This window comes from Trichomycterus rosablanca, chromosome 16, assembly GCF_030014385.1.
Source record: "Trichomycterus rosablanca isolate fTriRos1 chromosome 16, fTriRos1.hap1, whole genome shotgun sequence".
Classification (NCBI taxonomy): Eukaryota; Metazoa; Chordata; class Actinopteri; order Siluriformes; family Trichomycteridae; genus Trichomycterus; species Trichomycterus rosablanca.
Window position 1 is genome coordinate 22,318,768 of NC_086003.1, and position 28,000 is coordinate 22,346,767.

At 38.6% G+C, this 28,000-nt stretch overlaps 2 protein-coding genes across 2 annotated transcripts; both read left to right on the forward strand.

The window, feature by feature from the left end:
* The first annotated feature begins 2 nt into the window (after nucleotides 1-2).
* Nucleotides 3-12,106, forward strand: cfbl (complement factor b, like). The gene is made up of 18 exons (XM_063011395.1): nucleotides 3-121; nucleotides 942-1,139; nucleotides 1,240-1,425; nucleotides 1,567-1,740; nucleotides 1,849-1,935; nucleotides 2,069-2,202; nucleotides 2,842-2,989; nucleotides 3,153-3,284; nucleotides 4,724-4,816; nucleotides 5,990-6,130; nucleotides 6,314-6,420; nucleotides 7,028-7,157; nucleotides 7,299-7,446; nucleotides 7,574-7,653; nucleotides 7,874-7,974; nucleotides 8,548-8,680; nucleotides 9,135-9,184; nucleotides 9,872-12,106. The coding sequence occupies exons 1-18, from the start codon at nucleotides 55-57 to the stop codon at nucleotides 10,037-10,039; spliced, it is 2,277 nt and encodes a 758-aa protein (XP_062867465.1). The 5' UTR covers nucleotides 3-54; the 3' UTR covers nucleotides 10,040-12,106.
* Nucleotides 11,826-28,000, forward strand: LOC134330875 (Bardet-Biedl syndrome 1 protein homolog). The gene is made up of 17 exons (XM_063012146.1): nucleotides 11,826-11,857; nucleotides 14,351-14,472; nucleotides 14,662-14,696; nucleotides 14,837-15,109; nucleotides 17,014-17,060; nucleotides 17,155-17,193; nucleotides 17,311-17,383; nucleotides 17,472-17,603; nucleotides 17,754-17,860; nucleotides 18,470-18,590; nucleotides 19,112-19,270; nucleotides 19,369-19,438; nucleotides 21,243-21,401; nucleotides 26,940-27,073; nucleotides 27,179-27,313; nucleotides 27,405-27,491; nucleotides 27,589-28,000. Exons 1-17 carry the CDS (start codon nucleotides 11,826-11,828, stop codon nucleotides 27,673-27,675), a joined length of 1,812 nt encoding a protein of 603 aa, XP_062868216.1. The 3' UTR covers nucleotides 27,676-28,000.

A 28,000-nucleotide genomic window follows, 5' to 3' on the forward strand; every position in this document is an offset into this window, starting at 1 on the left:
ATAAAAATGGCTCCTGCTTTTTTAGTTTATTACTTAATGTAATCTTGAAGAAAAATGGAGTTATTAGTTTTTTGGGTTCATTCATTTTTTGCTATTTTTGGCCTTTGTCCTCTCATAGCTGGTAAGATCTTGTTTACAGACTCTTCTTTGAATGAAAATGCTTAAATGCTGAGCGTAAATAAAATTGTTTATCATGGTTTACATTATACATGTATTTACAGATTATAACAGATTATATACAGATTATTATTTAACTATGGTCAAACAATGGATTATCATGGCAGAAAATATACAGAACAATAAAGATGTTATAATATGGAACACATGTTTATAAGTGTGCATGTAAATGGTGATTCTTGAGGATATTATCAATATTAGCAGCTTACTGGAAGCTTGTGTATGCTCTCATAAAAGTTATTTTATTTACCTTACCTTATTAGAATATGGTAGAATAAAATACTTTTGTCTTTTATTAACCATGTTTATATAAATCTTTTTAATAGGCTAAATGGAGTGTCTGTTAATTAAGTATAATTGAACAGTATTATTATACTACTTTCATAAACGTTTTAAATTAGGTTTATTGTAGTACTATATAAACTTTAATGCATTCTTTAAAATTAGGAACATACAATTTCTTGTTTCATTTGTGTATTCTCTAATCTTCCCAATGCTGATCAATGACAAGGGGAGTTTGGCAACTTTTTTCTCACTTCAAATAATAAATAAAATAAAAAAACAGAACACAGTCATTATTTCTCTACAGCAAAGCATTTCTTTGCATTTTTTCTGTTTTTCTGTTTATGCCACTTAAATTATGTCAAATACAAATAATTTAAAACACTTCATTGTAAGATAACGTTATTATACATTTCCATCATTAATTCAGTTGTTTGAGCGATATTAAATCTACAGTATTTACAATATTCTTCTTTTACCAGTCACTGATGCTTCTCAGTGCCCTGACAGTAATCTGGCTATCAGTGGAGGCGTCTTTACTCTCTCCAACATGTTCAATGATGGTAGTGTTTTAAGGTACATCTGCCCAGAAGGTTATTATCCACATCCTGTAAGAAAGCGTGATTGTTACAGTGGGCAGTGGGATCCAGCACCCACCAGAAAACCTCCAGTGTGCAAAAGTAAGCAACAAAGGATTCGTCAGCAACGCGTATTGCCTATACTGCATATCATTCTTTTTTAAACAGTTACATTATCTTGGTAAATCTCTTATTCTTTCAGAGGTCACATGTCCCAATCCAAATGTTCTAGAGAATGGACATGGGCAACCCAATAAACAGCAGTATTATGTGAATGACACAACTACCTACAGATGTGACTCGGGTTACATATTCAGGGGTTCTGCCACACGTGTCTGCCAGATCAATGGAAAATGGAGCGGCGGCACCCCAATTTGTAGCCGTGACTGTAAAGATTTTCTTTATTAGTTCTTGTTATTTCTCTTTGCTTATTTTGGTTTAGCTTTGCTGCTTAGTTATTTTAAAATAAGGAAAATACATTATGTAAAATAAGTGAAATGTCTTATGATGAAACATAACCAACCCACAGCTGATCACTGCCCTGATCCTGGTACTCCGCCTGGGGCCTCCAGAGAATATCGCAGTTTTAATATTGATGACAAAGTTACTTACTCATGCAATAACAAGTTAAAGCTGATCGGCTCCAAGGTGCGTGTATGTCAGGATGATGGCCAGTGGTCTGGAAAAGAGCCGGAGTGCTACGGTGAGCCCATTAATAATATTACAAAAACCAGAGTGCATTCAAATGTTCTATAGGTATTGAAGGATCATGACTGATTGGTTTTACCTTTACTGGAATTCCTGTTATTAGCGGATTTCACATATGACACTCCAGAGGAAGTAGCCGAGGCTTTTGGGAGTTCTTTAAAGACTACTCTTACTATGTATGAAGAAACAGGTACAGTAAGCCACAACAGTACATTTTGCTACAACTGTCAAATGATGTAACGTCTAAAACGAACAAATCTTACCTTTTGCGATTGCAGTTAATTTGATCGAATATATTAATGCACTTTTCTCCAATGTTTCAGGTCAGTATGAGAAAAGAATTAGACTGGAGAAGGGAGGAAAACTGGACATCTACATAGCTCTGGATGCATCTAACAGCATAGAGGAAAAAGATTTTAATCTTGCAAAAAAGGTCATCACTGATCTCATAGTTAAGGTACTGTATAATTAAATAACATTTACATTACCGGCATTTAGCAGACGCTTTTATCCAAAGCGACTTACAGTACATGGTCCAAGCAACTGAGGGTTAAGGGCCTTGCTCAAGGACCCAACAGTGGCAACCTGGCAGTGGTGGGGTTTGAACCAGCGACCTTGTACTAGTCCAGTACCTTCACCGATAGGCTACAACTACCTCTCAAATGTTTTACTGAAACTGATCTCAGATTCAATATTCCCAATTCTGCTTTTATCCAAAGCAACTTACAGTTGTGACAGTATGCAATCGAAGCAATTGAGGGTTAAGAGCCTTACCCAAGGGCCAAACAGTGTCAACCTAGCAGTGGTGAGGCTGATTACTAGACCAACACCTTAACCACTAGGCTACAGCTGCCCATAACAATAACAATTTAAATATTTGTTACACATCTAACCCTAAAGTAAAGCATATCAGTTATTTTGAAAGTAAAATTGTTATGGGGTGGGTTGTGTAGCCCTACATCTGCAATGTTATGAAGAATGAACCCAATTGTAGTATACTTAACCAGAGTAGAACAATACTGTTCTACACAGAGATACAGATATGTGTGACTATGCTTGAGATTTATCTGTCATGCAACACCCTATGTATCAACAGATTAGCTACTATCAGGTCTCTCCAAATTATGAGATCATTATTTTTGCCTCGGATGTGACAAGAATCATAAGTATGGCAGACTACAAAAGGCGTGTAGAAAAGAAGCTGGATGATATTGTCAAGGAGCTGGAAAATTATAAATTTAATGGTAAGCTATTAATCTAGAACTGCATCTATGCTTATGTTTCTCACAAACCTTTGCTAATCATTTAACGACTATTAAAACAAGTTCATTTGATTATTACCTTTGCAGACAACTTATTTTTTAATATGAAGAATCCATTTTAACATGGTGCTATTTTAACTTTTAGCAAAAGGACCACAGACAGGGACCAACATCGCCAAAGCCTATGGAACTATCTTAGACAGCATCAGTTTTGAGAAAGCCAAGGATCCACAAGGATTTAATGACACCCATCATGTCATAATCATGTTTACTGATGGTAATGATCCTACCTTTGTACACAGTATATTCAATACAATACCACAAAAATCCTAAACAGCAATACATTGACATACACTATATTGCCAAAAGTATTCGCTCGTCTGCCTTCACACGCATATGAACTTAAGTGATTCCCATTCTTAATCCATAGGGTTTAATATGATGTCGGCCCATCCTTTGCAGCTATAACAGCTTCAACTCTTCTGGGAAGGCTTCCCACAAGGTTTAGGAGTGTGTTTATGGGAATTTTTGACCATTCTTCCAGAAGCACATTTGTGAGGTCAGACACTGATGTTGGATGAGAAGGCCTGGCTCCCAGTCTCCGCTCTAATTCATCCCAAAGGTGTTCTATCAGGTTGAGTTCAGGACTTTGTGCAGGCCAGTCAAGTTCTTCCACAGCAAACTCGCTCATCCATGTCTTTATGGTCCTTGCTTTGTGCACGGGTGGGCAGTCATGTTGGAGCAGGAGGGGGCCATCCCCAAACTGTTCCCACAAAGTTGGGAGCATGAAATTGTCCAAAATCTCTTGTTATGCTAAAGCATTAAGTGTTCCATTCACTGGAACTAAGGGGCCGAGCCCAACTCCTGAAAAACAACCCCACACCATATTCCCCCGCTCCCAGTCGGAAATTTTCACAACTGGACATGTTGCACAGGTGGCACTCCTGAGAGCGACCCATTCTTTCACAAATGTTTGTAGAAGCAGTCTGCATGCCTAGGTGCTTGGTTTTATACTGTACACCTGTGGCCATGGTAGTGGTTGAAACACCTGAATTCAATAATTTGGATGGGTGAGTGAATACTTTTGGCAATAACTGTTAATGCTTTTTTTTGTACCCCTAACTTATTGATGTCATTATCATACTGGGACCACCTGCTGTGGAGCTTGTGGGTACAAGCTTTCATTTCTGCTATATCCCTTTTTTATCCCCTTTCTCCATTGCAGGCTATAGATGTTTTGTGTCATGAATTTGACCACCTTTTAATTTTTCCATTACCCTTTTTGTTTTAGGCTTTTTAGCCACAATTTACCTCAATATTACCTTGGTTAAGCATGCTGCAAATTGGCTTTATTTCCAATTCTTGCAGGTGTGCGGCTACAGCTTACACATCAATGATGGTGTTAAACCGCCCTGTTACAAAACACTTGTTGTTTGCTTGAAATTACCTGTTTTTTTCATCACCTCACCACTTTTCTTTTTTGATTTTTCTTAGAGATTCACAACACATCATTTTATCATTATGTGGAAAAAAAACTAGATCAGCATCCTCAAATGAATTAGCATTACTTTACAGGAAGTGATTTACTGATTTATGTATATGTTAGCGATGTGGTCTGAATTTTTTAAGCTTTCAAATTGTTTCAAGAAAACCTATTTTCATCCCAAATATACTTTTATATAATACATTTATTTATGTATTTCAATGTGTTTGTAGGTTTTGCCAATATGGGGGAAAACCCCAAACGCAAAGTTCAGCAAATTAAAGAAGTTGTTTATGATGGAGATGTAAAACGGGAAAAATATCTTGGTGAGTGAAATTTTAATGCAAGGACATGACTGTTAAAACTAATTTTTGTGGTGTAACCTTCTTAGTTCTGTTACTTGGTACTATTTTTATTATAAAATTGTACATTTTATGTTTATTATGCATTACTAGGGCGGCACGGTGGCTAAGTGGGCAGCACTGTCGCCTCACAGCAAGAAGGTCCTGGGTTCGATCCCCAGGTGGGGCGGTCCGGGTCCTTTCTGTGTGGAGTTTGCATGTTCTCCCCGTGTCCGTGTGGGTTTCCCCCGGGTGCTCCGGTTTTCTCCCACAGTCCAAAGACATGCAAGTGAGGTGAATTGGAGACACTAAATTGTCCAAGACTGTGTTTGATATAACCTTGTGAACTGATGAACCTTGTGTGTAATGAGTGACTACCGTTCCTGTCATGAATGTAACCAAAGTGTAAAACATGACGTTAAAATCCCAATAAACAAACATTATGCATTACTATTTTATTATTATACACATTAATAATATAATAGAAATAGAATAAAATAATAAGGCTTACTGATCTAGCTGTTAAATAAGCTAAAAAAAATTGCTAAAATTTTTGATAGCTCATAAGCTAGCAAACAGTACATTACAACTAGCTTTAAGTAAATAATATGTTTTAATACATTTTCACATATGACACTCCAGTAATTAATACATTTTGCTCAAATTTAACTGAACTTTAAGAATAACTTTAACTTTGTATTTATCTACTAATGGTTTAATACAGTCTTTAGCATTATTGCTAAATGTGTGTAACATGCAATGACTAGTAATGGTTTGGAATCAATCAGGAATCCATAACAAAACCTGTAAGAGAAAGTGCTGCCTAACCATTAGAAGTTCTTAGGAGTTTTTTTGTGGAACAAAACCAAAAAAAGTCTTTCAGCATCCATCCTATTACAAAAGAGCACAGACCAGCATCATTGAATGTCTAAACTGGTTTATGCTGCTATGTACTAATCTCTTGGTGGTTTAAGATTGTCATAGCTGTTTTTTATTCTTGGACTAGTTGGTAAGTAAAGACTAGTTCCAAGCAGTGCTTTCTATCGTTGTGAAGCAGTGTAAATTTATTTGCATCTGAATAGCCAATCAAAAAATTGTAAGTAATAAAGTAATTCAAATTCTATGTGCACATATTGATTTAAGTATATTATGTTACAGATCTTTACGTGTTTGGAGTGGGTGGCAGTGTAATGAAACAGGATCTTGATGAATGGGTGACAAAAAGAGATAACAACGAGAAGCATCTTTTCTTACTTCGGGACATGAAAAACATACATGAGACCTTTGATCAGATGATTGGTATTTTCTTTTATAAATTAAGGCTTATTTTAGAAGACTTATAGAAATGTTTGTTTTCTTTGAAAGTCTCTTGTGAGCTGGATCAAGTATCATAAGTGTTTTAAGAAGAGATTTTAATAGTATGTACTTGGTGGTTTTACATTTCTTTTTTACTGTATTGTATTGTATTGTCTTTTTACATAGATGAAAGCACTAGTGTGGGTCTGTGTGGACTTTATAAAGACTATCATGATGGAACTAAATCAGCCATGCGCCTCACATACCCCTGGCTGATGAAGATTGTTGTGACCGTAAGTCATTCTTTAATAATTTTTACATAGTAGATTTTGTACATAAAATTAAAACCATGTGGTCATATATACCCTAAATTCATTTCCTTAAAATTATATATCTAGCGTCCAGGTGGTGCAGTGGGATATTCCGCTAGCATACCAGCACCGATTTTCTGAACTCCTCAGTTCGAAACTCGGTGTTGCCACAGGTTGGCTGGGTGCCATCTGGCGGGCATAATTGGCAGTGCCTGCAGCAGATACTCATTTGCCACCGTATCTGCAGGGTGGGGGCCGGACTATGTGTGGGTGGGTGGATCTTCATACACTGTGTAAGGACCCTGATTGCCGGAAGAGACGCCTGTGCAGAATGCAGGGTCGAGAAGAGGAGTGCTGTACATGTGTCAGAAGAGGTGTGAACAGCGACGTGCTCTTCTTGGATGCAATCTGGTATCTCTCAGCAGCTAAAGACCAAATTGAGTGTGCTAAATCTGGAGGAAGATGGGGAGAAAATGCATTTAAAGTTATATATCTAATAGCTTTTCTGTTGATGGAATTCTGTCATATTGTGGTACCTTTTAAACATATTTAGGTATGGATAGTTCTTCTATTTTTCTGCTCTTCACAGCATGAGGATGGCACAAAAGGAAACTGTTTAGGATCACTAGTCACTCCTAAATTTATTCTAACTGCGGCCCACTGCTTTAGAACTGATGATATTCCTGAAAGAATTCAAGTTGAGACACCCAGTGCCAAAGGTACCATATGCAGTAACAGCACACATTTGCTTTTCTAATAAAAGCATTCAGATCCCAAAATTCTACTTGAGTTTTTCAGCCTTAACGACTTAAAGAATAAATAAGGACAAGTAACTTTAACTATTTTTTATTTCTGGTTAGATGCCAGATTCTTGAAAGTAAAGAGGTACATATCTCACCCCAACTACAACAGCCGACAAAAAGTAAAGGAGGGAATATCGGAGTATTATGAATATGATGTGGCTCTTATTGAACTGGAGGAAGGTGTAATAATCAGTTCCAGTTTCAGGTCAGAAATCCTACACCTTATGTGCCAATAAAGAATTAAGTTTCCACTTGAAAGTAAACAAAGAAAAACATTTACAGACTGCAGTTTTCATGACTCAGTAATCTCTGTATGAATATGTGCACCCTAGAACCATCTGCATTCCCTGCACCAAGCAAACAAGCGGAGCTCTAAAACTGTCTGGCAGTGATGTCACATGCAAACAACACAGTAAGTAAAAGAAAAACCTTTTATCATTAGGCAACTTTGTTGCAGAAATATAAATATGTTGTCATTTAAAGACAATGCATAAAAATATTCTATCATCTTTAAAATATGTTGAAATATACTGTGTTTGTGTATGCTCAAATAATATCGTACCAAAGCAAGTTAGTCCCATTAGATTTAAAATTTATTTTCATCAAAAGTCTGAGATTTTGTTCTCTTACAGAAGAAATGTTAATGAACAATGATCTTGTAAAGGCCTTTTTCATGACAGAGAAGAAATCTAACGTTTTAAAGAAAAGGATCCAAATCAGGCAGGGGCAGAAGGTAAAAAAAAAACTTTATTTTATAACTTTATAACTTTAAAAAAGTACGTTTTGCTTCCTTGGTTTATTTTTGACAGATCACCCATTTAGTTATAGGGTCATGGCTACATATACGTATAATCTGCATATCAACTTTTTTGTTACTTATCGCCAAATGGCCCTATTCTTTTACTAGTCATGCCCCAATTAACAAACAAAGTCCTTTATCTGCATGCCTCACCATCCGCCATTACTTCCCCATTTTCCTTAGCAGGATGCAGAGTGAATAAATGTAAATTTTTACTGCTGAACTTGCTCTGGCTTGATTGCTCTTGGCCAGATTTTCATAGGTCTTGCACTTGCATCACATTATAAATTGCATCTTGACACTGTTTGAAATAAGTGCATGCATTTGTGCATTTGTGTTGTGTTTGTTTCTAACCTGGCACATTGCTAAATCCATAATACTGCAATTATGCAATGAAGTGCCTGTTTGACATCTTCCAGTACTAAGTTAAAAAAAACATTTTAATGTAGAGATAATCAGTTCTTTCTACCCACAAACAGTTAAAAATGTGTTTTCTCCTTCACTTAGCGAAATGCGTGTATTGAAGATGCAAAAAATGCATTAAATATTCCAGAAGATACTGCAAAGGATTTGATTACAGATAACTTCCTATGCTCTGGTGGGGCTGCACAGAATCAAAGAGATGACGTGTCTTGCAAAGGTAATGTTCCATGATTTCTATTAATACACAAATCAGTGACAGCTTTCTCAGTAACATGTACTGTGTACATAGTTTAAATATATTCAAAATATTTAGAATAGTGCACCCAGAGTTGTACACCCTTCACCAAATTCCACGCCTTTTCAAAAATCATTCTCTACATGGAACAAACCTCTGTCTCTGCATATTTTAAAGCTGATTACCGTTAAAATGCAGTAAAACGTGTAGAAAATGTCACATTTAAATTTGCTTCATGTAGAATGTGTATTAAACTGTTTTCACTTTGGAAATCAACAAAACATGGAACATGGCTTACAGAATTTGCGTAAAACTGTATCTGTGTCTAGATGTCATTGTTGTCATCAAAACCATAACTTTACTTTGTGCAAATACATTTAAATTATGTTTAATTCAAGATACTCCCCTTTCCTAAATGGCTATCATTTTTTAACAGGGGATTCCGGTGGAGCTACATTTGTGGAGCAAAAGTATCGTGCCATCCAGGTAACCTGCTTTTCTTTAGATTTTTTTGATTATCTACTCTTATGTTTAAATAATCACATGCAAATTCAATATAGAAAAATAAAATACCTACAGTACTATAGTTATGTAAATATCCCCTTTCCATCTCCCTGTGTTATTGCATATTTATCACACTAAATAATTTGCATTCACTAAACAAAACATTTTACACAAACTTAAATTATGCTAGTCCACTACAGGTGGGAACCAGGGTTCGAATTCACAGCGGTGCTATTGGATGTCCAGCCATCTACACACGGACTATTGGCACAGATGATTGGTGATGACTATGTGTGTGTGGTTGGGAAGGGGTGGATTGGTGTCTTGTCTGGGGTGTGCATTGCTTTGCACCCACTAATTCTGGGTAGAACCGGGTCCACTACGACTCTGATAAAACAAGATATAAAAACATACAAACCACAATGAAACTGTCTACCCTGTCATTGTATGCAAGTAATCCAGTGCTGAGAAATTAAATAGAGTAAAAGCAGTGATGAAACTGGGAGTAAAATTTTTGTTCAGTAAATGATCCAATTACAAAAAAAGGTAATCTGTTTGATTACACCACTAATTAATCATTAATCTGTGAAACCAAAAACACATCTAACCATGACTCAAAAGCCTTGTGAGGACAGACTCTTCAATAACATCTGATTTTTTCTTGAATAGGTTGGAATTGTCAGTTGGGGACTAAAAGATGGATGTGCAGCTGGTGTTCAGTTTGACGAAACAGCCAAAGACTTCCACATAGACCTCTTCAGTCCAAAAATACAAGCTTTTCTTAAACAATATTTGGGAAATGAAAAGATTGACACCCCACTTAATTTTATAGAATGAAAAGGCCTTTCTCTACTGCACAGTGCATTTATATTAGATCATGTAAATGTATTTATATTAAACAAATTCATACAGACAGCAATAATTTGCTAATTATTTCTAACTATTTAGTGAAAGAATTCCACCATGACTATAAAGTCCAAGAATTAATGCTCTCTTTCTTTATGTAATTTAAACGAGGTATCAAATCGATATAGTCGAGTCAGCTGTATTTTTAAAGTAAAGTAGGTTTATATATATTTACAGCATACAGATGATGCTTTTATCCAGTTGTGACTGAATGCGACTTAAAACAGTTCAGGGTTAAGGGCCTTGCTCAAGGCCCCAACAGTGGTAACTTGGTGGGGGTGGGGTTTGACTCAGCAATCCTTGTTGAGCTAGACTAGAGGGGCACAAGTATCATTAAACATCTCAAATTATTAACATTACTACATGGTGCTAAAAAACTTTTGCCAATTACAAGCATATATGGTAAAAAAGAAAAAAAAAAGAAAAAAAGAAATAGATTTCTGCAGTATTGTGGTTCTTGTCTCATTCCTCTTGGCAAAGTGTGTTTAACTAATCCACACAAATTTGTTAACAAAAAAAAGAAAAAGAAAAAACATTTAGTGCATTTATATGATGCTGTTATACTGTGCAGGTAACACAAACACACACACAATTGTACCCCAGTTAAAAATAGCTTTTAGTGATAAATGTAAAAATCATTTTTATACTTTACAGAGTGCTTTACAGCGAGATTCTGCATACAGAAATTAGAACACCGAAAGTTAAAATGTGTTGTAGGTATAATTTAATCTTGCAAATCTAGATAACAAAAGACCCAGACTGATTTATTACAATTGAAAGTAGTTTCTGTTCATTTGTAAATATTTTCATTTCAAGTTTCAACTTTGTACCTAGCATGATGAGAAATGATGCTTGTAATTACTGTAAAGTCACTGATTTATTGGCCAATGATCTTTTCTATTTACTTTTCTGTTAAAGATTGACGTTATGGTAAATAGACTTGATCTGCTGTGTATATGTGCCTTTAGTGTTCTTTTTTTGGTAGTTTGTTTTATTGGGAAGGCCAGCATAGCTTATTGTGCTTTTATTTTTGTGACATTTGGCCTTTGTGCACTTGTAGTTGGCATGTTCTGTGTTTCTGTGAGTGTAAATATTTTAAACAACAATAATGCATTTTAATTGAGAAAATACAATGTTAGGATCCCTACATCCAAAAATCCCTTACCATCACAGTCGCATTGTATATTGAGCTTCAGTGCAGATGGATCTCTGCGCCACCCGAGTGCCATATTGTATCATACAGTACAAATTGCAATGACTTCATCTGTCATAGTGTATGATTATTGAAATGTATAATGGCATGTTAATGCGTATTGTTACAGCTTTTATGTAATGTGTTTTCTTGTTTTACATTAATTTCAATATTTTTCTGTCAAACACATAATGCTATTTTGTCATTTATGGTGTAGAGTAACATGTTTTAGAAGACAGAAAACCATAATATCGCCACATTGTATATAATTAAAGAAACAAGAGTAAAATCCTTATGTAAAAAAAGTTTTGGATGCAAAAGAACCGAATCTTTTTTGGTGAACTGCGTTTGCGGACTTGACTCACTTGACTCGCGTGAATTCCGTGCGCATGCGTATTTTAACCGTTGCTATAGGGACAAGGAAAGCCGTATTACGGATTAAAGAGTGTTAGCTTGTTGAATACCAGTGTAAAATCTAATAAAACTCAGCTTTATCGCAACTGTCAACAAGTGTTGAATGCTAGGATGTCTGCAGTCACAATGGAGACGAAAGACAGGCAAGTAGCTTGTTAGCTAACTTAAATTGTAGAATACAAAGCGTGTGTAGAGTTGTTAAGCTAATGCATACTTGTTAGCTAGAAAGCTAATTTATAAACAAGCCGATTTACCGAAGCTGCGTATCGGACCTCATAGTCCATCCTTATATAGTATATGGGAATTATGTCGACCTTAAGTATGCATGTAACTCATTTAAATAGTATGCCTGTTTTGACATGTTATTCGATACAGTAATGTTCATACTTAAACTGTGTCTTCTGTGATTTTTTCCCTTGTTGACGAATTAATCAGCAAATGAACCTGCATCATCATACACGTACACTTACTAGGCAGAAGATAAGTAAATGTTGCTATACACTGTTTATCAGCCCCCTCGAGTCCATGTATGGATAGAGACTTCACATAGAACAGTGACACTGAATGACATACAGGGGTTGGACAAAATAACTGAAACACCTGTTTTTAGACCACAATAATTTATTAGTATGGTGTAGGGCCTCCTTTTGCGGCCAATACAGCGTCAATTGGTCTTGGAAATGACATATACAAGTCCTGCACAGCTTGCAGGATAGTGGCCAGGTCACTACGTGATGCTGGTGGAGGAAAACGTTTCCTGACTCGCTTCTCCAAAACACCCCAAAGTGGCTCAATAATATTTAGATCTGGTGACTGTGCAGGCCATGGGAGATGTTCAACTTCACTTTCATGTTCATCAAACCAATCTTTCACCAGTCTTGCTGTGTGTATTGGTGCATTGTCATCCTGATACACGGCACCGCCATTGGATGCACATGGTCCTCCAGAATGGTTCGGTAGTCCTTGGCAGTGACGCGCCCATCTAGCACAAGTATTGGGCCAAGGGAATGCCATGATATGGCAGCCCAAACCATCACTGATCCACCCCCATGCTTCACTCTGGGCATGCAACAGTCTGGGTGGCACGCTTCTTTGGGGCGTCTCCACACCGTAACTCTCCCGGATGTGGGGAAAACAGTAAAGGTGGACTCATCAGAGAACAATACATGTTTCACATTGTCCACAGCCCAAGATTTGTGCTCCTTGCACCATTGAAACCGACGTTTGGCATTGGCACGAGTGACCAAAGGTTTGGCTATAGCAGCCCAGCCGTGTATATTGACCCTGTGGAGCTCCCGACGGACAGTTCTGGTGGAAACAGGAGAGTTGAGGTGCACATTTAATTCTGCCGTGATTTGGGCAGCCGTGGTTTTATGTTTTTTGGATACAATCCGGGTTAGCACCCGAACATCCCTTTCAGACAGCTTCCTCTTGCGTCCACAGTTAATCCTGTTGGATGTGGTTTGTCCTTCTTGGTGGTATGCTGACATTACCCTGGATACCGTGGCTCTTGATACATCACAAAGACTTGCTGTCTTGGTCACAGATGCGCCAGCAAGACGTGCACCAACAATTTGTCCTCTTTTGAACTCTGGTATGTCACCCATAATGTTGTGTGCATTGCAATATTTTGAGCAAAACTGTGCTCTTACCCTGCTAATTGAACCTTCACTCTGCTCTTACTGGTGCAATGTACAATTAATGAAGATTGGCCACCAGACTGGTCCAATTTAGCCATGAAACCTCCCACACTAAAATGACAGGTGTTTCAGTTATTTTGTCCCACCCCTGTAGTATTGCCATAGAAGTGAATGTAGCACATATTAGCCCTAATAAGTGTCTCATCCTCTTTATGTCGAGGTCCAATCACCCATACCACTGAGATGTATTTATTTATTATGATTTTAACGTCATGACTTACACACTTTGTTTACATTCATGACAAGAGAGGTAGTTATTCGTTACACAAGGTTTATCAGTTCACAAGTTCAATGTCAAACACAGTCATGGACAATTGTGTATCTCCAAATTCACCTCACTATCAGGTCTTTGGATTGTGGGAAGAAACCCATGCAGAAAGGACCTTGACCGCCCCACCTGGGGATCAAACCCAGGACCTTCTTGCTGTGAGACGACAGTGCTACCCACTGAGCCACTGTGTTGCCCATACCACTGAGACCACAGAGATCTGTCACAGCTATGACATTGACTGACTTAGTAGTGGTATGGAAGGTTTTACATAGTTGGTACTAGTGTATCAGACACAGAAGTATTGTCACCTACACTTTGACCCTGGCCATTATTGATAAGAGACAACCAATGACAAGATTTCATAAGTAGTGAACCATTCCCACCACTGTCACTGTGTCACTGACATGGTAGTGTCTTGGAAGGTATACATGTATTAGACACACAGATCCACACTGACCAGGTTTTATTCGGATTTTAAATCCTTCTCAAAACAGCAGTGACATCAACTGATCTTGTATTTACATGTTTTGTCAGCACCTCTATATCCTGTCAAGAATCACCACTGGAACATTGCACTGCTGATCAAATTGAATTGTGAATCAATCTCAGTCTAGTTAACTGTTAAATAGACTGACAGTTATGTTGACATTTGTGTGATCTATTAGGTGTACCATTCAAGATGGCAAATGGCTGTATTCTTTTCTTCATAGTGCCGCATCCAGTTCCAAATGGCTTGATGCACACTATGATCCAGTAGCCAATTTATATACTTTTACTTCATGCATAGGTAAGCTTCGTAACACAATAATCATAGTCAATATTACATAGTAAATAACACTTGTTAAGCATCTCAAATTAAGGCATAAGACCAGAGTTATTTTTAAACAGCTATGCATTTTATGTGTTGCTTTAAACACTAATACTAATGATAATTAAGAACTAAGCATAAAATATATTATTTATGGTTTCTTCTCAGCTTTGGCAGACTTGCATGGAGATGGTGAAAATAAGGTAATCATCATTCTTACCATTAACTTCCATGTGTAAGATTAACAAATAAACACTAGTATTTTTGATTATATTATATTTGGGCCATTGCTGTGCCAGTTCCCTACATATCATTTTGTATTTTATGTGTGTATACATGATAGCTAGTGGTGGGGGATCTAGGCACAGGAGCTGGCAACATGAAGCTAAAGGTGTATCGTGGGACTGGACTGTTAACTGAGAACACCCTGCTGGACCTACCTACTGGCCTGGTGTCTTTCCTTATGGACCAACATGAGCCTCGCACCCCTGCCATTGCTGTGGCCTCTGGCCCTTTCATCTACATTTACAAGAACCTGCGACCCTACTTTAAGTTCACTCTGCCCACTCTGGAGGTCAACCCCGTGGAGCAGGATGTGTGGAATCAGGCTAGAAGGGTGAGCAAGGTTTCAATCATACCTAAATTGTCTGTTTTGTGCTTACATATCTTGTTTTACTCAAGTCATTCATATTTAAAGCTGTAATCGTAAGAGTAGTGCTGTTTTTAACCACCTTTTGACACTTTGCTCAACAATATGCTTGTGATAGTAAATGTGCAGTGATATACACTGATCAGCCATAACATTAAAACCACCTCCTTGTTTCTACACTCACTGTCCATGTTTTCAGTTCAACTTACTATACAATTACTGACTGTAGTTCACCTGTTTCATTGCATGCTTTGTTAGCCCCCTTTCATGCTGTTCTTCAATGGTCAGGACTCTCCCAGGACCACTACATTTGGTAGGTATTATTTGGGTGGTGGATGATTCTCAGCACTGCAGTGACACTGACATGGTGGTGGTGTGTTAGTGTGTGTTGTGCTGGTATGAGTGGATAAGACACCACACTGTCACTGCTGGACTGAGAATAGTCCACCAACCAAAAATATCCAGCCAACAGCGCCCCGTGGGCAGCGTTCTGTGACCACTGATGAAGGTCTAGAAGATGACCAACTCAAACAGCAGCAATAGATGAGCGATCGTCTCTGACTTTACATCTACAAGGTGAACCAACTAGGTAGGAGTGTCTAATAGAGTGGTCAGTGAGTGGACACTATTTAAAAACTCCAGCAGCGCTGCTGTGTCTGATCCACTCATACCAGCACAACACACACTAACACACCACCACCATGTCAGTGTCACTGCAGTGCTGAAAATGATCCACCTCCTAAATAATACCTGCTCTGTGGGGGTCTTGTGGTGGTCCTGACCACTGAGGAACAGGGTGAAAGCAAGTTAAAAATATATGTAGAGGAACAGATGGACTACAGTCAGTAATTGTAGAACTACTAAGTGCTTCTATATGGTAAGTGGAGCTGATAAATTGGACATTGAGTGTAGAAACAAGGAGGTGGTTTTAATGTTATGCCTGATCAGTGTATATTAAGCAGTCAAATAAGAAATGTGATAATACTACTCCAAACTCTGACTGTTGATACAATAACGGATGTTAGGCAAAGTCCAACGTTTAATAATTAAATTATTTTAATAAAACTGTTGGGTGCTACAGGGATGCAAATGACTTTGTGAAAATACAAATCAGCTTGTGAGTGAATATAGATTGCGGGTGGGAAAATTACACAATTATGGGCTGCATGGTGGCACATTGGGTGCCTCATGTAAGTCCACATGTGAGGACTTGGGTTTGATCCTAGTCTCATATGTGAGGAGTGTTCTCCCTGAGTTCTTGTACATTTGGGTATTTGTAAAAAAACTGCTTTTGAGGCGTCTTGGGTTTCAGTCTCTTGACCTCTTATAACTAATCCTGTTTTTTTTAATAAACCTCAGTATGAAGTAATTTACAGTCCTCCTGCTAGTCAATTTTTAGACACTCTCCCAGAAGCCCTTTACCTGATTTTTAACCCAAACATGCAGACTTCCTCGCTCAATGGTTGCTGGGTAAAACCAGAAGTTTGCAGCTGTAGTTCACCTTGTTACCACTAGGGTCCAAATTATAGACCATAAAATAAGATAATCCTTTATTAGTCCCACAGTGGGGAAATTCACAGTGTTGCAGCAGCGAAGGGACAGTAAAGCACTCAGTACAAAAAATAGACAATAAAAAGTACAGTGTATAACAATAATAATAATAAAAAGTCAAAAACTCTGAAAAAACTAAATATTTACAAATAATTACAAACAATAATTGCACATGGGAAAAAATATTGCACATATTGCACATGTACTATTAAACCTTTTTGCTGTGTGAAGAAAAAAATTCATTTGTTTGACCTCATTTGTATTTTGTGTGTTTTGCATTTGTGCATAATGTTTTTGCATGTTTCTTGGATTTTCTAAAGGATATGATCGATCCAATGACCCTGAAAGAAATGCTGGAGGGAATCAGGTGAGTGTAATGGATAACGCAGTCATTTACTGCTCTATTTAAACACACTTGCTTTTAGAAATTGGTGTGTAAAACATTTCTCTCCGGTTTTTAGGGATAAAGCTGACATTCCACTGTCAGTAAGATCACTACGGTAATATTATCTAACATCTACCCAATAACAGCTGATAAAATTCCACTAAAACAGCCAGTGCAGTCATATTTCAGCCAATCAAAGTTGTGTTAAATTCCATATTGCATTATTTTTTAGGTTCCTCATGCTTGAACCACAGGATATGGAATCTTACGTTAACCTTCACAAACAGCAGCCTATACGCAGACAGGTGACTTTTCCCCCAGGATATTCACTAAAGCACTATTATTTTGCAGGTCTGAATGGACATTGTATGTTAAAGTTTTGTGTGCTCTTAGACGGTTATCACATGCATAGGGACGCTGAAGAAGAACATGGCGGATGATGATGCAGTCAGTTGCCTCGTCATTGGCACAGAGAGTCAATATGTCTATATCTTGGACCCAGAGGCCTTCACCATTCTATCAAAGGTCAATACTACACTTTTGTGTGCAGACAAAACACTGTAAATTCAGTACTGTGCAACACACTACAACACAACAAAGATTGTTAAGTTTAATTTCCTGTTATGTGAGTTTTATTTTTTTATTTTTTTTAAGTTTAATCTCATGTGTTTGCAGATGTCCTTACCTAGTGTGCCTACACTGATGGATGTGACCGGTCAGTTTGATGTAGAGTTCAGAATCACTGTAGCTTGTCGCAATGGGAATATCTACATACTTCGCAGGTTTGCAAACTATTTCACAGCCTGGCCACTTGCATGTGACCATAATAAAACAAATGGTATTAAAATAGAGTGACCTCTATATGATCTTATCAGCTTTAACAACAGCCACTTCTTTGAATAGGCATCTAATGAAACTGAGGTATGTCTGTGGGCTTGACACTAATGTTAGTCAAGAAAGCTTCAATTGATTTTCCAGTTCATTCCAAAGCTGTTCAGTAGGGCTCTGAGCAGGCCACAGGAGTTTCTTTAAAGCAAACTTTTCTTGACTTACTTATAGACCTTGCTGTGTGCACAGGGGCACCGTCATGCTGGAACAGGAAATGGTCTTCTCTAAACTGTTGCTGCAAAGTTGGAGGCATATAATTTGTTTTATATAATTAATGTATTACACATTAATTTATTATGGCTGAAATACATGAATTCAATAACTAGAGGGGGTGTCACAATATGCTTACCCATGTAGTGTACTCTATATATACTCAAAAGTATGTGGGCACCTGACCATAAGTTTATTAACATTTCAAAACCTCTTTATTTACCACTGGTCGCTACACTAACAAAATTAGATAACTGACTATGATGCATGCTAACCTGGATTGTATGTTGCAGGGACTCACCAAAACCCAGGTATTGCATCGAGTTGTCCTCTCACCCTGTTGGGCTGGTGAGGATAGGGAAGAATGTGGTGGTGGGCTGTGCTCAGGACACTTTGCAAAGCTTCACACAGAAGGTCCAGCATTTTACACAAGCACACATGAACAGCTATATCAATGCTAGCCATAAATCCTGTTTTAGACAGTAAGATCCCTGGACAAATAAATATTTACATCCACAGTAGCAGTGCACACCTCAATAAATGCAGACCAAAAGTGCATGGTCAGTTTGGTTTGAACTGACCACATTCTTCACATTTGGTATGGTGAAAGCACTTGCTCACAAAATAACTGGACTGTAGATGACTGAAAAACCTTTTTAATAACGTAAGGTAATGTGTCCACTGAAAGCCATAAGCATTCCATAAAGAGTGTGTTGGAGGTGTCTGTAAAAGCAACAGGCATGTTTTAACTTAAGATTTTACTCTGGACGTTCTTATGTGGCATAACTAATTACGGAAGAAATGACTAGAGCAAATTTTTGTTCAGGGAGCTTACAAATGCTTCATTTTTTTTGTATATTTCTCAATTGTGCAACTTACGTTTTAAAAGCAGTGAAAGAAAAACTAATAAAATAAATGTCTTTATTAATGGGCAGGGGAAAAAACTGTGGACGGCTTACCTACCTGCTCCAGTCACCACTATGGCCACACTGGACTTGCCCACAAGGGGCTTCCAGGCTGTGTTGGTGGCTTTGGCCAGTTGTGAGGTGCATGTTTACAGGGATAAGAACTTAGTCAGCACCATCAAAACACAGGTAACTTTCAAAATTGCCGTTAGTTTTTAAACATGTTATGTTCTATCCATAATGTGGGACTAAGTTTTTATTGTGTATCTGGCATCTTGCTGTTACAGGACATAGTGACCAGCATTTGTTTTGGTCGTTATGGTCGGGAGGATGGCACCCTAATCATGACAACCAAAGGTAGCAAACCTTAAGCTGAAAACCAAACTTTGTGGCTGTTAGTAATGATGTAACATTTGGCCATATTGTTTGTTACCAAGATCAATTATTTAACGTTAAAGAATCAATATTATTTTCAGAATTTAAGTATCATATACAGTGGGGTCCAAAAGTATTTAGTCAGCCACTGATTGTGCAGGTTCTCCTACTTAGAAAGATGAGAGAGGTCTGTAATTTTCATCATAGGTACACTTCAACTATGAGAGACAAAATGAGAAAAAAAAATCCAGGAAATCACATTGTAGGATTTGTAAAGAATTTATTTGTAAATTATGGTCAATAACAAAAGTTCAACTCAATACTTTGTAACATAACCTTTGTTGGCAATGACAGAGGTCAAACGTTTCCTGTAAGTCTTCACCAGGTTTGCACACACTGTAGCTGGTATTTTGGCCCATTCCTCCATGCAGATCTCCTCTAGAGCAGTGATGTTTTGGGGCTGTCGCTGGGCAACACGGACTCCACAAATTTTCTATGGGGTTGAGGTCTGGAGACTGGCTAGGCCACTCCAGGACCATGAAATGCTTTTTACGGAGCCACTCCTTCGTTGCCCGAGCGGTGTGTTTAGGATCATTGTCATGCTTGGAGACCCAGCCACGTTCCATCTTCAATGCTCTCACTGATGGAAGGAGGTTTTGGCTTAAAATCTCACGATACATGGCCCCGTTCATTCTTCCCTTAACACGGATCAGTCGTCCTGTCCCCTTTGCAGAAAAACAGCCCCAAAGCATGATGTTTCCACCCCCATGCTTCACAGTAGGTATGGTGTTCTTGGGTTCTTCTTTTTCCTCCAAACACGACGAGTTGAGTTTTTACCAAAAAGTTCCATTTTGGTTTCATCTGACCACATGATATTCTCCCAATCCTCTTCTGGATCATCCATATGCTCTCTGGCAAATTTCAGACGGGCCTGGACATGTACTGGCTTAAGCAGGGGGACACGCCTGGCACTGCAGGATTTGAGTCCCTCTCGGCGTAGTGTGTATACTGATGGTAGCCTTTGTTACTTTGGTCCCAGCTCTCTGCAGGTCATTCATCAGGTCCCTCCGTGTAGTTCTGGGATTTTTGCTCACCGTTCTCATGATCATTTTGACCCCACGGGATGAGATCTTGACCCCAAGGGAGATTATCAACGGTCTTGTATGTCTTCCATTTTCTTACAATTGCTCCCACAGTTGATTTATTCACCCCAACCTGCTTGCCTATTGTAGATTCACTCTTCCCAGCCTGGTGCAGGTCTACAATTGTCTTCCTGGTGTCCTTCGACAGCTCTTTGGTCTTGGCCATGGTTGAGTTTGGAGTCTGACTGTTTGAGGCTGTGGACAGGTGTCTTTTATACAGATAACGAGGTCAAACAGGTGCCATTAATACAGGTAACGAGTGGAGGACAGAAGAGCTTCTTAAAGAAGAAGTTACAGGTCTGTGAGAGCCAGAAATTTTGCTTGTTTGTTATTGACCAAATACTTATTTTCCACCATAATTTACAAATAAATTCTTTAAAAATCCTACAATGTGATTTCCTGGATTTTTTTTTTTCATTTTGTCTCTCATAGTTGAAGTGTACCTATGATGAAAATTACAGACCTCTCTCATCTTTCTAAGTAGGAGAACCTGCACAATCAGTGGCTGACTAAATACTTTTTGACCCCACTGTATCACTCTGTATGCTCTTGGTGATGAATGGCACCTTGTGTGGTTGGAATATTTTACACTGTGTTTTTTAAATTGTAACAGTTTATGCACTTATATTTCCTTTGTTGTGCAGGTGGGAGTCTGATTGTAAAGATCCTTAAAAGGACAGCTGTTTTTGATGACAAGGACTCAGCTTCTGGTCCCCCAATAGCCCAAAGCATCCGACTCAGTGTGCCTAAGAAAACGAAGCTTTATGTGGATCAGACCCTAAGAGAAAGGGAGAATGCTGTGGGTATGTACACTCAAAGCAAACAGATTTGCTCATACAGTTGTAACCAGAAACAGTGTGTAATAATAACTTACACACTTGTAGTAATGTTTGTTGCTTGACTGCTTAAGTGAGCAAATGTAGCTGCCTCATGTACTGTATCTTTGGCATTCCTTAAGAATGAAAAATGACATCCACAGGGGGCTTAATAGAGCTCATTCACCTTTACTTTTACCTTTACGAGTCCTATGTTAAGTATTGTAGAGCAATAGCCATGTAGTTAACAACTGTATGCCAATTCCTGATTAAATAAAATATTTTGTTCATTTTAAAATATGAAGAATCTCTGCAGAAAATAAATACAGAAACGGCAAATGTTAATGCACATTCTAGTAATTGTGGCATGTAAAAAGTTTATGTGTCAAACTGTAAAAATATGTGTTTATGTGTCAAACTGTAAAATATGTGTCAAACTGCCCTGCTTTTTACTAATAATGCATTCATACGCATAAGCCAGTAAAACTTAGACCTAATAGGCAAGGCAAGGCAAGTTTATTTGTATAGCACCTTTCATACACAGTGGCAATTCAAAGTGCTTTACATAAGGAAAAAAAAAAAATTAAAAGCATTAAAACATTCCTGAGATCTAAAACCTCAGAAAGACTTCTTGCAAACATTTAGTTACAATTAAGACAACATGAAATTCAAACAAGAGAGATAAAAAAAAATTAAGGACATGAAAAATTAAAAGAAATTATTGTAAAGTATAACCTACAATTTAGGGAATATGAAATTAAAACAAGAGAGATAAAAAATTAAGAACATGAAAACTAAAAGAAAATATAGTAAAATATACACTACAATTTAGAAGAGCATGAAAAACTAAAAGAAATATGGTAAAATGAGGGTAATGGCAAAAATTTCTAGCTCAATCATAGGCACAAGAAAAAAAGAAATGTTTTTAACCTGGATTTAAAGATTTCTACATTTGAGGAACATCTAATATCTCCTGGCAGTCTGTTCCAGTTATATGCAGCCCAACAGCTAAATGCAGCTTCACCATGTTTAGTTTGGACTCTGGGCTCAACTAGCTGACCTGAGTCCATGGATCTAAGAGATCTACTGGGTTTATATTCTCTAAACATTTCTGAGATGTATTCTGGACCATTACAATAGTCCACCCTACTGGAGATAAAAGCATGGATCAGCTTCTCTAGGTCTTGTTGGCACACTAGACCCTTGATTTTGGCTATATTTCTAAGATGGTAGAAGGCTGTTTTGGTGATGGTTTTTATATGGCTGGTGAATGTAAGATCTGAGTCTATTAGAACGCCAAGATTTCGGACTTGGTCTTTGGTTTTTAGAGCCCGGGAACTGAGGTGTTCACTGACACTGGTCCTCTTTTCTTTGCTACCAAACACAACAATCTCTGTTTTGTCCTTATTTAACTGTAAAAAATTCTGGCTGATCCAGTTATTGATGTCCTCCAGACACTGACACAGTGAATCTATTGGGCTGTAATCATCTGGTGAGAGAGCCAGATATATCTGTGTGTCATCTGCATAACTATGGTAATCAATGTTGTTATCCTGTAGCATTTGGCCTAATGGCAGCATATAAAGATTGAACAGAAGAGGTCCGAGAACTGATCCCTGGGGGATTCCACATGTCATAGCCACCCTGTCGGATTCACAGCTGCCAATAGTGACGAAGTAACTCCGGTCTTCTAAATAAGACCTGAACCAATTAAGGACTGTTCCGGAAAGTCCAACCCAGTTTTCCAACCTGTCCAGCAATATTCTATGATCTACAGTGTCAAAGGCTGCACTAAGATCCAGTAAAACCAGAACTGATATTTTACCCGAGTCAGTATTCAGCCGTAGATCATTTAACACTTTTATGAGAGCCGTTTCAGTGCTGTGGTGAGCTCAAAAGCCTGACTGAAATTTGTCAAAATAACCACTGGAATTCAAAAAACTGCTGACTTGATTGTAAACAACTTTCTCAATGATCTTGGCTATGAAAGGAAGATTTGAGATCGGCCTGTAGTTGTTTAACACAGACGCATCCAGAGTTCTCTTTTTTAGGAATGGCTTAATGGCAGCTGTTTTCAGTGACTTTGGGAAAGCGCCTGATTCTAGTGAGCCATTAACTATTTGTTGCAAATCAGTTTTTACAGAGTTAAAAATAGTTTTAAAAAATTCAGATGGCAGTATGTCGAGACAACATGTCGATGATTTAAGATGCTGAACTGTTCTCTCCAGTGTTTTTTGGTCTATTGTATTAAATTGTGACATAATAGTCATGTTATTTCTAAGTGTCTGTAGGGGCAGCATGGTTTCATCGTTTGACTGAGTGGCGTTGATGGTCAGTCTAATAGTTTGGATTTTTTCACAGAAGAAATGAGCAAATTCATAAAATTTCTCTGTGGACAGAAGTTCTGGTGTGATCCGTTTTGGAGGATTTGTAAGCTTGTCGACCACGTTGAATAGAGTGCGGGTGTTGTTGATGTTCCTGTTAATGATCTTAGAGAAGTGCAGCTGTCTAGCCCTGCATAACTTCGAGTTAAAACTACAAAGGCTTTGCTTATAGAGATCATAGTGGATTTGAAGTTTAGTTTTCCTCCACTTACGTTCAGCTCTCCTGCATTCTCTTTTCAGAGCTATTACCATCATTGTGTTACGCCATGGTGCTTTCTGTTTGCTCAACGTTTTCATGACTTTTACAGGGGCAACCACATCCATGACAGTCAATATTTTCATGTTAAAGTTATCCAGGAGTTCATCAACTGACTCTGCAATTAAAGTTGGTGATATAGCTATGGCCTCCATAAACTGAGAACTAGTACTTTCATTTATGCACCTTTTCTTAACAGAAACAGAGCTAGTTTGAGCATCTGGAGTGATCAGCATTTCAAAGAAGACACAAAAATGATCAGAGAGGACCAAGTCCTTGACCATAACAGAAGAAATGTTAAGACCTTTAGAAATAACTAGATCCAGAGTGTGCCCTCGAGTATGTGTAGGCCCTTTCACATGTTGCAATAGACCAAATGTGTCAAAAAGTCCAAAAAGTTATTTGGTGTTATTGTCCTTGTTATTATCTAAGTGGATGTTAAAATCCCCAGTTATGATGAAGAAGCTGTACTCTGTGGAGATAACTGACAGTAGTTCAGTAAATTCATCTATAAAATGTGCAGAGTATCTTGGAGGTTTATAAATGGTTAAAAAAAAATTTTTGGGAGTACCCTTCAAAATAAAACAGGTATTCAAAAGACATAAAATTGCCAAGTACAGTCTCTTTGCACTGGAATACATCTTTAAATAAGGCAGCTACTCCTCCACCTTTTCTACCACTTCGACACACATTCATAAAACTGAAGTTTGCTGGTGCTGTTTCATTAAGAACAGTGGCACTGCTGCCTTCTGCTAACCATGTTTCAGTTAGAAACAGAAAATCTAAATTGTAGGATAGAATTATGTCATTCACTAAAAATGATTTATTGGCTAGAGATCTAATATTAAGCAGAGCTAGCTTTAAAGGAACCACAGGAGCCCCTGGGGCAGCCCGAGGTTGTCGTGGTACAGGTACGAGGTTAGACTGGTTGACTTGATATGCTGAATGCGTTCTATTCTTTCTATTTCTAATCAACACAGGAATAGAAAACATTTCAGACATACTGGGTCCAAGCTTACTCTCCAAACTGTTGTCAGTATCATATCTGCTATAGCAAGGACCCTGAACACATCACAACGTGTTATCATTGTTTTGTATTCTGAAGCCGCTATCAGTAGCACTCGCTGAACATTCTGAACTCTGTACAGCCAGAGGAGATGAAGTACAAGGCTGCTGCTGACGGTGTTGAAGTGGCCTCAGAGAACGGGGAGGGGGCTGTGGACAGGGGGGAAGGGGTGCCCTGCGCTTTTTGGGTGAAACCTGTGGACTGGCTGAGATGGAGTGTGAGAATTTAGTCCCTACACACACCAGCTTCTCCATTTTCTCTGTGAAATCCATATGTGGAGGTGATGATGTTGAGAGAGAGAAGTTGGAGGATGATTGTGATGTCTCTGCTGTTGACTGCTGTGTCACTGCCTGATGATGAAGGTCATAATAGCTTTCGTCAAGAGTCAGAAACTCAGCCTGAGCTGTGTTCTCCAGTGATGGGGATTTTATGTTTGATGGTCCTTAATGGTTGAAAGCAGGTGAGGGAGGTTGAGGATGCACGTATTGTGTCGAGTCAGTCCAAGAAGCAGATGGGTGGCGAAGAGCAAAATGGAGGTTGTCCTTTAGTGCCTTCACTCCAGTCTTGCTTAGGTGGGTGCCATCTGGGTAAAAAAATTCTCTGCGCCCCCAGAATAGATTAAAATTGTCAATATAACCCATACCTTTCAAATTTCAGGTTCTGCTTAGCCACGTGTTGAGGTTGAGTAGCCGTGAAAACATATTAGATCCTCGGGCTGGGAGAGGTCCACTGATGAACTTCTGAGCAGTCAGCTTCTCAAGTGTATTAAACAGTTCAGTGAAGTTGTTCTTTAAGATTTCTGACTCCTCTCCACTCCATGCTGGGAGAGAATGTTGGGAAGTTCCTCATTTAATTCCGAGACAGTCACATTCGGGAGACAGCATGTTAGCATTGATCTGCTGCCTATATTCTTGATGGCAGAGTCACCGATGATCAGAGTTTTCGGAGCGTTCTCTGCATCAGCCGAGGGCCTCTGCTTGATCAGCCTCGTGTTTTTGCTAGCCCGCTTTGAGTCCCCTTTTATAGTCAGCTTCTCTGGTTTTGATTCGTTACCATTACCACTGGGGGTAACCTCGATCCGATTTCTGAGCGGTTCGAAACGATTCAGCAAAGGGATCGGTTTTTGTTGTGACCCTGCTATTTTCCCACGGGGTGCAATTGTGCTAGCTTTTGGAATAGTTTTAGCTTTCCGAGCCCATGATGAACAGTCTGGCGTGGAAGACATTAAGACAGCCACCTGCTGCTTTTGTGGTTTTGGTTTTGCTCCAAGTTTGTGCCACCGACTCTCACATGGTTCGTTTCTGTTCCCCTGTTTTGACTGACTTCTGTCAAGCTTCGGGAAGTCTGTTAAGCTGTCTAGCCTTAGCTTAGCTGGTTGTTCTGTGTTAGATTTTGACTCACCCTCGAGTGATCTGGAACCATTTCTCCTATCCGTTCCAGGTAGGATCGTGAGCATTTTTGTCTCCAGCACAGCGATTTTCCGTAGGAGTCTGTAGCAGTTGGAGCAGCACGAAGAACCCGCTGTAGTGATAGGAGCCATGGTAGTCCTAATAACTGTGCCCGAGTTTAGTCTGACGGCTACTGGAAAACTCCGTTAACTAAATGTCTAGTTTAATGTAGTTCTGTAATTCTGTGCCTTTCCAGCCGATCTATTGTTGGTGTCTACTGATTGAGCTCTATATTTTAGAAATAAAGGATAAAAAATAACTAAAATAACTAAAAACTAAAAGCAAGCGGAGAGCAGACAGAAAGCGTGCAGCCAGAGCGAGCGTCAAGGACATGATATGTAATTGTAATAACACCGTCTTTTAATTATGTAGCAATGCACAGAGCCTTCCAAATGGACCTGAGCAGGCTGCGGCTAGCTGCAGCCCGGACCTATGTGAAAGCCTTGGAGTCTAGCCTGACGCCTATGTCATCCAGCCTGACGGAACCTCTCAAGATGAATGCTGTGGTGAGTGATAACATCTTTATGCATTCCTGTTTAGTAAAGTTTAGGCATCGTATCAGAATTGTTTAGCTGTGTGTAAGTAAATATCTTTTTTCCCCTCATGTTCAGGTTCAGGGATTAGGCCCATCCTTCAAACTGACTTTGAACATCCAGAACACAGCAGCATGTCGTCCTGTAATGAACCTAGCCATCAGTTTCCTGTATGATGAAAATCTGTACAGTATGAAGACAGCCTTTTTTAAGGTAATGGCCATGAGGCAATACATTAGCAAAATTATGTGGACACCTGCTCTAAATAGTGAATTGCTAATAAGTGAACAAACCGTGTCTGTAGATCCCTTTGCTGGTTACAGGGCTGAATTACCCCATTGACACATTTGTGGAGTGCCTTAGTGACAAAGGGATCTCTGATGTCATCAAAGTAAGATCTGTATTTTATTTTCAACAAAATAAATTCAGCACAGTAGTCACATTATAATTGCTTTCTTAAATATTATTATGCTTTTTTTTAACTGCAGGTGTTTGTGCTAAGAGAAGGAAAGAGTGCCCCACTTCTCACAGCACACATTAACATGCCTGTAAGTGAAGGAATGGCACTCAGCTAGAAAACATGGACCTCAGTATGAACCATTTATGGATGAGCTTGTCGCACTTGCTGTGTCTCTAGCAGCCTGTAGTGGGAGGACTTAGCCTCAGTGCTACACAAACAGAAGCCACGGACCAGCAGGTGATCAGTAAAGCTTGTACAGGCCAGAGAACTTATTAAGGCCGGTCCTTAGCATAGATCAGAAGATCTTTGACCTAACTGTTACAGTTCCAAGGCCTCGTAGACTGACATATGACTCAGTGATAGGAATGTAAGTAATTATTTGTAATGAGAATACTTTTGTAGATATGTGAAATTGCAAATATACTATTTATTATTTCTAA